Below are 9,698 nucleotides of genomic sequence, written 5' to 3'. Positions count from 1 at the left end.
TAATAGCATCAAAGGAAACAACAGAAAGAGAGAGAGAGAGAAAAAAAGACAGAAAAAAAAATATATATACAGGGGAAAAAAATTACAAAAAGTTGCAAAAAGAAAAGGATTCAAAAATTCTATACATCCGTTTCGCTTTTTTATTCCTTGCATCTTTTAGGGCCTCAATATAATGCTTAAGTTCAATTTTAAATAATATAATGTTAGGTTTATTATTATTCCATTTCACAATTATGTTCTTCTGTGGGCTCCGGCAGCGTGACGTCATCCGGCTGAACCGAGCGCAGGATTGATGAAGGAGTGGTTTCTCTTTCCGACCGCTGCTTCACTCAAAGCTGAGGAAGAAGAAGAAGAAGAAGAAGCTATTTCACTCAGCTTTACAAACGAACCATGCGCCTTCACACACAGCGTGTTTGAGGAATGAGAGACAGAGTCGGATCTTCTGCTTTGTGTTGTTCTGACTTCACTGCTGGGATGGTAAGCTCATTAAAATGCCTCGGAATGCTGTTACACCATCCACAGAGATCTGTGTCGAGCTAGGACAAAACACGGTTCGGTTTGCGGAAACAAAAGCGCTGTTTAGGAAAACTGTGGCATTCAAAACGTATGAATGAGCTGGAGTCGGGTGTGTAGTTTCTGAGGAAGTTCCCTGCAGTCAAACATAGTGCTTTAATAGTGCGATGGCTTTTGTTTGGGCCGTGTTTTAAAAATGCAGTGGTTTCTGGGTAAACACACTCTGCTTTATTGACTCCAGGGTTTGAGTTTTGGCCCTTTAAGGGTTCCGGATCGTCCCCCAGACTGGTCTTTATGTGAGGAACCACACCCTGCTGGACTCTGCTGGACTCTGCTGGACTGGAAGAGTCTGGATGCAGCTTCTGATGCTCTGGATTCACATCACATCTGTTAGATTAGCTTTTATTATGCCGTCTGGACAAAGTCTGGACACACTCTTAAACCTGAGACTGCACTGTAAATCAACTCAAATTAGACATTAAAACACTTTGAACTCACTCCACCAGCACCTGAAACCAGCTCTCAACTTTATCTTTTCTTTGACAAAAAAACAAAAACAAAGAATTTTTTTTTCTAAGAAAAATATATATTCTTTAATATATAATTTTATTTTGTTATAAATTATGTTATATATGTATTGTATATAATTTTCAAATGTTTACATAGTGTAAAATATTTCCCTTTTTCTTTTCTTTCTTTTTTTTAAATGTAATTTTATTGTTTTATATGCAACTTCCATAATAACCTTTTTAACCTTCAGGGAAACAATTTAGAATTTAAAAGTTGAAGTATTATAAAAACCTTTTTGTGCCAAACTCAGTTAACAAATAATTCCAAAATTTGGATTTTAAAATACTTCTGTATGATTTATTTTTTTATATAATAATACTAATACTAATACTACTACTAATAACACTAATAACAACAACAACAACAATAATATTATTGTTATTATTGTTATTATTATTGTTGTTGTTGTTGAATTGTGTGCTAGGCTGTATGTTATGTGTGTCTGATTGTTTGATTGCTGGCTGTGTTATTCAAGTCCAAAACAAATTTACCAAAAATGTGACATTCTATTCTATTCTATTCTATTCTATTCTATTCTATCCTATTCTATTCTATTCTATCCTATTCTAAGCATTTTAGGATGCTTAAGTTGAAAGCAAATAGATGAATCTAGTATAACCTGCTCTGTAGTGTTTAGGAAAAACTGTATCAAACTTGTGTGCATCTTGAATTAAGACTGCATTTCCCCTCTCAGATCTGACCGTTGTGTTTCTACAGAGCTGTGTTTAACAGTAATCACTTAGTAGGATATTATACATTTAGTACCTGCCGGCTAAACAGTGGCCTGTGATTTAGTGAGGAGAGTAATAATACAGGTGTTTGTTTGAGAAGAGAGAAGATAAATGTGCTTGTGTAAACTTGAGCCTCAGTGCCAAACGTCTGAATAGATGCTGCAGGATTTAATGTATTATACAGCATTAAAAACTCAATGAGCCGTGGCCCGGGCTAGAAGATTACTGTAGTTTTTCTAGAGAAAGTACTGGATGTTCAAGCAAAGCAGCAAGTGATTTATTTTTTTGACTGTAGTGTTGATCATAGATTATGCTTACATGCATATTCTGTTCATTTGACTCGTACTGTAAATTCAGCAGATTGAGCTGACTGTATAAAACCATAGTGAAATTTAAAGGAATTGTTCACCCAAAAATGCAAATTTGCTGAAAATGTGCTCACCCTCAGGTCATCCGAGATGTAAATGAGTTTGTTTCTTCATCAGGTTTGTAGAAATGTAGCACTGCATCAGTGTCTCATCAATGGATGCTCTGCAGTGAATGGGTGCCGTCAGAATGAGAGTCCAAACAGCTGATAAAAACATCACAATAATCCACAAGTAATCCACAGCACTCCAGTCCATCAGTTAACATCTGGAGAAGACAAAAGCTGAAACACATCCAGCATTAAGACGCTTTTATCTAAAATACGAGTCCATAGTCCATAATAACTCTTCCTCCAGTGAAAAAGTGTTCTGGTGTGAATCAGGAGAGAAATCTGCACAGATCAAGCAGCGTTTAAACAGCTCTAAACACATATGTGGCTGGATTTTGATGTGAAAGACAACAGATGCACTTTTTCACTGGAGGAAGTGTTATTATGGATTATGAACTCGTATTTTAGTTAAAAACGTCTTAATGCTGGATTAGTTTCAGCTTTTCTCTTCTCCAGATGTTAACTGATGGACTGGAGTGCTGTGGATTACTTGTGGATTATTGTGATGTTTTTATCAGCTGTTTGGACTCTCATTATGACGGCACCCATTCACTGCAGAGCATCCATTGCTGAGACACTGATGCAATGCTACATTTCTACAAACCTGATGAAGAAACAAACTCATCCTGATCTTAGATGTACATTTTCATTTTTTGGTGAACTAGGCTATTCCTTTGAGTCTAGATTAATTTTTTCAACAGCACTGCATTGAAAGTCACTGACAAAGTGATCGAGGCCAACAAAAACAGTCTGAGGCTTTCTGAGAATCCAGAAGGAAGGAATGAGTGAGGAAAAGCGCTATTAGACCTCAGACTGTTTGAAGTTCATGCAGACAGTTCCTGCGATCTATAAAGTGTGCAGTTTAATCATGCTGTGCTTTTATGCATGTGGAAAGAATTACTAAGTTGTTTAAGCCTGACTAGTTATTTTGAACTTTGTCTCAAAAGAGAGTTAAATCGGTCTCAGTTTCTGAAGAGCGTAGCGGTGCTGTTGTCTGACCACATGCTTTGTGCTGAGTGCAGGGTTTGTCCGCAGAAAGCGGTCTGATTATGACTAAAGCATAGCGCAGGGGTGACGTCGTCTCATATTACTGAACGCTGACCTGCTGGAAGAGTTTAGTCAGAGCTCACACGAGTCTTTACTTTTACGAGATTACCGTACAGTCGTGTAATTGTGCTGCTTATGCTCAGAACTTGATCATGTTTCTCTTAAAACACAAAGATAAGGTGGAGATCTGAGCGAGCGGATCACAAAGTCAGCTAGTAATGCAGCTGTTTGTGTCTGTCAGTGGGTTAAAGACCACATGAAATCAAAACTGGACTCTTGTGAGTCTTTAGCTATATCTGCTTCTGCAGGAGGTAAAAAAAAAACTGTATTGGATGCTTTTCCTAAATATAAAGGAAATTAAATATATTCATGAATAAATCTACTGTTAAAAAATTCTTTAATGTTTTTGAAAGGAGTCTCTTCTGTTCAGCAAGGCTGCATTTATTTGATCAAAAATGCAGTGAAAATTGTGCAATATTATTATAAGTTAAAATAGCTGTGAATATCTGTTAAACTGTAATTTATTTCTGTGATGCGCAGCTATATTTTCAGCATCATTACTCCAGTCTTCAGTGTCACATGATCTTCAGAAATCATTCTAATATGCTGATTTGCTGCTCGAGAAACATTTCTGATTATTATCAATGTTGAACACAGTTGTGCTGCTCAATATTTTTGTGGAAACTGTGATGCATTTTATTTTTCAGGATTCACAGATGAACAGAAAGTTCAAAAGAGCAGCATTTATTTGAGATAGAAATTTACTGTAACATTATAAATGTCTTTACTGTCACTTTTGATCAATTTAATGCGTCCTTGATGAATAAAAGTATTAATTACCTTCAAAAAAAACTGAGTGACCCCAAACGTTTGAACTGTAAAAAGCAGGATTTCTTTTCCTGTTACAATAAGAAACATGTCGTCACAGGAAAGAAAACAATCCATTTCATGTGGTTTTTAGAGGTTTGACTTACCTTTTTCCAGAGAAAAGAAGGAAAGGAAGAGGAAGCGAGAAAAGGATGTAGAAATTGTGACCAGGTTTAACAGGATGCACTGAAATGTAAAATTAGATATATTAACATCCTGGTCATCAACCAAGTGACCATATAAGCCATGCACTACAGTAGAAAACAAAGTGAATTCTATTGCATTTCAGTAAATGTGAAAATGTTCACTTTTAGTCGTCTAAATATAACAGAAGCATAACAGACTTTATAGGAGTGGAAACGGAAAAAGTGAATTCACTTTATTTTTATTCCAGGTGTGAACAGAATCCAGGAGTCACTCATGAACTCTAACAACAATAGCAATGTTTTAGTTAATTAATATTAGTAACTAGAGATGACTGGCAATTTTTAGGATGCACTTGAAGTTAAATGCATTTGTTGCTAACTCATTGAATTTAACTATAGAATAGAGTTGAACAAATAACCAAAATCATTCATGAAACATCAGTAGAACAAAATCTTGTTTAAATCATTCATAGATGAATTGGTGCATTGAATCCAATGACAAATTACATAAGAAAACTTGTGTGAACTGTTCAGTAATGACAGCAATTACAGTTTAACACATATTCACATAGAAACAAGTTATTTTAAATTGTAATAATATTTCACAATATTCGTGTTTTTATTGTCTATTTGATCAATTAAATTAAGTCTAGGTGAGTATAAAAGACTGAGCATAAAACTTACAGATGCCAAACTTTAATAATAATAATCACCATCATCATCAATATTATTATTATTATTATTATTGTTATTATTTTTATTTTTATCATCAATGTAAAAATGTGGAAATGTAAGATAAAATACAAACATTAAAAAAAAAAAATCTTGAAATGTAAAAAAATTGGAAATATATAAATATGGAAATACATAAATTTTAATAAATAACTAAATATATAAATAAATGAAATAAACAATAAAGTTAAAATATTTAAAAAAAAGTTAAAAATAAATACAGAAAATAAATAATGATTAAAGGAAAAAAAAAGATGCAGAAATAAATTCACGACTAAATTTAAAAAAAAGCAATTGCATTTATTTTATTAAATCATATTTATTTATTTTCTCATGCAATTTACTCCTGTCATAGCACCTTTTGCAGTAACGCTGAGAATGTATTTGTATAATAATAATCACCATCATCATCAATATTATTATTATTATTATTATTGTTATTATTTTTATTTTTATCATCAATGTAAAAATGTGGAAATGTAAGATAAAATACAAACATTAAAAAAAAAAAATCTTGAAATGTAAAAAAATTGGAAATATATAAATATGGAAATACATAATAATTAATAAATAACTAAATATATAAATAAATGAAATAAACAATAAAGTTAAAATATTTAAAAAAAAGTTAAAAATAAATACAGAAAATAAATAATGATTAAAGGAAAAAAAAAGATGCAGAAATAAATTCACGACTAAATAAAAAAAAAAGCAATTGCATTTATTTTATTAAATCATATTTATTTATTTTCTCATGCAATTTACGCCTGTCATAGCACCTTTTGCAGTAACGCTGAGAATGTATTTGTGTTGCGCTAATATGAATTGAATTGTGCATTTTGACAAGTAGCGCAGTGTGAAATCAAGTTTGCGAGGCTGAAAGTGTTTGCGTTCATATACTGCACTTTCATGAAGTTTGTGGCCTAAATCAGTATTGAGTCCTTTAGAAGCTTGTTTTGACATCACATATATTTGAACACTTAGATTGTCTGTGTGTTCACCGCACTGGAAAGGTCAAGATCCGGCCATAAATCATGAAACATTGACCCTTTTAAGATGATGAATTTCACAGCAGCCAAACGTGGTGTGTGTGTGTGTGTGTGTTTATATATCTATAATTTAGATATAAACCCTGTGTGTTTTCAGTCGTCCCTTCCATCAGTCACTCAGCTCCAGGTTAATCAGTCTCTCTCTCTGTTTTTCCCCACAGTGCCGTGATTGAAAGATCTGCCCTGCTGTTACACACACTCATCGTGGGATCACACACACACACACACACACACACACACACACACTCTCACTCTCGTCTCAGCATGCTGGCTCTCCTGTTGTGTGCTCTGCTGGCTCTTCACGCTGACGGTGGGTGATCTTCTGCTCCCTACATGCTGATTAGCCAAAGATCACAACCTGTTAACCTGAACCACACAACAAACAAACAAGCAAAGATAGAAATTAATAAACAGGCCAGGGCTACAAAATCATGGGAAACTGCACGCACGCGCACACACACACACACACACACACACACGCACATTTATTTTTTATTTTGGCAGGTGGCTTACACTGCAATTTAAATATTTTTTAAAAGAAATTAATACTTGTATACATCAAGGATGCATTAAATTGATCAAAAGTGACAGTAAAGACATTTATAATGTCTTTACTGACATTTATAATGTTTATTAAAAGCCTTTTGAACTTTTTGAAAATTCAGCTTTGATCACAGAAATAAATTGCAGTTTAACAGATATTCACATAGAACAAAGTTATTTTAAATTGTAATAATATTTCACAATATTACTGTTTTTATTTTATATTTGATCAATTAAATGCAGTCTAGGTGAGTATAAAAGACTGTGCATAAAACTTACAGATGCCAAACTTTAATAATAATAATCACTGTCATCATCATCATCATCATTATTATTATTATTATTATTATTATTATCAATAATAATATTACTATTTATTTAAAAAAAATATATAATTTGTTTTGTGATATATATTATAATTATATTTTCATAATTAATTTTTTTAAGTGTGGGTTAAGTGTCCAGTTTGAAAACATGTATAGTGTATACGGTCTATACTTAATAACAGAACAACAAAAAGCAGATAAATAATATTGAAAAGTGATCCCCATTGATCTTGGAGTGATGTTATTAAATTAGAAACTACGACAGTGATGCAGTTTCATTAGATTACATGCATCTAAAATCATGCATGACATTGACATGTTCTGAAATATCAACGTTTGCACTGACAAAATGCTAGAATGTGTGTCTGTGAAATTTGGTTTTATAGACACTCAGCGTGAAAAAAGATTTGATCCTTTCCTATTAAAAGTCCATCAGAGGCTTAAATGGCATATCCTTAGTTAAATTTGCATAATGCATAAAGGGATTCTTGCGTGAATATTATAAGATAGAATCCAAAATGAGCTCTTTAATTGATTAATACCTGCCTCTCTGCAGGTAAAACTGTCTCTCTAGACTTTATACTAATGCAAAGACTGTTTACAGCGGCGTAAAACGGTGAAGGTCAGAAATGTGCTGAGGAAAGTGAAAAAATCAAGTCTGTGATTTTTAAGGTTATTCTTTGAAAAGAAAAGAGCGAGGAAGACAGAAGAAAGGTTTTCCCCTCTGACTCAGATGCTGTGGCCCAGTTTTGCTGTTTGGGCTTGTGTTGTGTGCGTCTGCGGATGAAAACCAGCGCTCGGGTGTGGCGTGTTGAACTAAAACCACAGTTATGACTCTGTTTCACAGCTCACAGTTTAATCCCGGTTATAGAAGTGTGCTGGAACTGTGAGCGTTATTGCTGAGAGGATCCTCAAAATACGTGAGGAGTGTCTAAAATACAATCTAAGAAGTCTCTCAACTTTTACCTTTCAACAGAAGAGCGTAACTCAATATACGAGACATGAATTATGAGCTCATATGCCTCCATGATATCATTCCCAGTTTCTCCATTTTTCTGTATTTTGGACACATATATGGTACACTAGTTACAGCTTAGGCCCTGCAATTGGACAGCTGCTAATGTGGTTTCCCAAAGCAGCGCGTCCTGAGGAGACCTAGACAGAGTTTTGCTGCATTTCGCTGATTTTTGGGGAGAATCTGTGAATTTTGACATAAAATGTGTTAAACTGAAGTTCTAAACTTTTACTAGGAATGTGGGCCGTGTAGAACTCCTTACCAAGTATTGCATAATAAATTGGTTTGATAGGATTCTTGAAGGAATAGTTCACCAAAAAATGAAAAATCTGCTGAGAATGTATTCATCCCCAAGCCATCTGAGATCAGGATGAGTTTGTTTCTTCATCAGATTTAGAGAAATGTAGCACTGCATCAGTGTATCAGCAATGGATGCTCTGCAGTGAATGGGTGCCGTCAGAATGAGAGTCCAAACAGCTGATAAAAACATCACAATAATCCACAAGTAATCCACAGCACTCCAGTCCATCAGTTAACATCTGGAGAAGACAAAAGCTGAAACTAATCCAGCATTAAGACGTTTTTAACTAAAATACCATTGAGTCCATAATCCATAATAACGCTTCCTCCAGTGAAAAGGTGTTCTGGTGTGAATCTGCACAGATCAAGCAGCGTTTACAAGCCAAAACAGCTGTTGTTGTGTATCAATGTTGTGTGTTGTTGCTGTTGTTGTTGATGATGGTGTTGTTGTTGTGTATCAATGTTGTGTGTTGTTGTTGATCTTGTTGCTGTTGTTGTTGTTGTTGATGAATTCACATGGAAATCAATCTCTCACATACAGATGATTTGATCTATGTGTGGTCCGGTGTTACCCATGATGCATTGTGATGCTAATGTCGCTGAGGTGATGCTCTAGCGCGCTATTTTGTGTTTATTTTATTATTAAAGTGAATATGAATGTTCGCCGGTTCCCGCCTCCTTCTTCCCGTGACTACGAACTTTGTTACAATGGTGTTGTGTATCAATGTTGTTGTTGTTGCTGTTGTTGTTGATGATGGTGTTGTTGTTGTGTATCAATGTTGTTGTTGCTGTTGTTGTTGTTGATGATGGTGTTGTTGTGTATCAATGTTGTGTGTTGTTGTTGATCTTGTTGCTGTTGTTGTTGTTGTTGATGATGATGTGTGTTGTTGATGATGATGTTGTTGTTGCTGTTGTTGTTGATGATGATGTGTGTTGCTGTTGTTGATGATGATGGTGTTGTGTATCAATGTTGTTGTTGTTGCTGTTGTTGTTGATGATGGTGTTGTTGTTGTGTATCAATGTTGTTGTTGCTGTTGTTGTTGTTGATGATGGTGTTGTTGTGTATCAATGTTGTATTTTGTTGTTGTTGCTGCTGTTGATGATGATGGTGTTGTTGTTGTGTATCAATGTTGTGTGTTGTTGTTGTTGTTGCTGTTGTTGATGATGGTGTTGTTGTTGTGTATCAATGTTGTGTGTTGTTGTTGCTGTTGTTGTTGTTGATGATGATATTGATGATGATGTGTGTTGCTGTTGTTGTTGATGATGATGTGTGTTGCTGTTGTTGCTGTTGTTGATGATGATGGTGTTGTTGTTTTGTATCAATGTTGTATGTTGTTGTTGCTGCTGTTGTTGATGATGGTGTTGTTGTTGTGTATCAATGTTG

At 34.4% G+C, this 9,698-nt stretch overlaps 1 protein-coding gene across 1 annotated transcript in view; it reads left to right on the top strand.

The window, feature by feature from the left end:
• The first annotated feature begins 284 nt into the window (after positions 1-284).
• Positions 285-9,698, top strand: part of LOC107740360 (CD276 antigen-like) — a 94,893-nt gene continuing 85,479 nt past the window's right edge. The window contains exons 1-2 of the mRNA XM_016552785.1: positions 285-477; positions 6,292-6,440. Of these exons, the coding sequence (XP_016408271.1) occupies positions 6,395-6,440 (46 nt within the window). The 5' untranslated portion in view covers positions 285-477; positions 6,292-6,394. The remainder of the gene's footprint in view (positions 478-6,291; positions 6,441-9,698) is intronic.

The sequence above is a fragment of the Sinocyclocheilus rhinocerous genome, unplaced genomic scaffold, assembly GCF_001515625.1.
Source record: "Sinocyclocheilus rhinocerous isolate Xijiao unplaced genomic scaffold, SAMN03320098_v1.1 scaffold1006, whole genome shotgun sequence".
Taxonomy (NCBI): Eukaryota; Metazoa; Chordata; class Actinopteri; order Cypriniformes; family Cyprinidae; genus Sinocyclocheilus; species Sinocyclocheilus rhinocerous.
The sequence above is the reverse complement of the archived record's forward strand: the minus strand, read 5'-3'. Positions and strand labels throughout refer to the sequence as shown.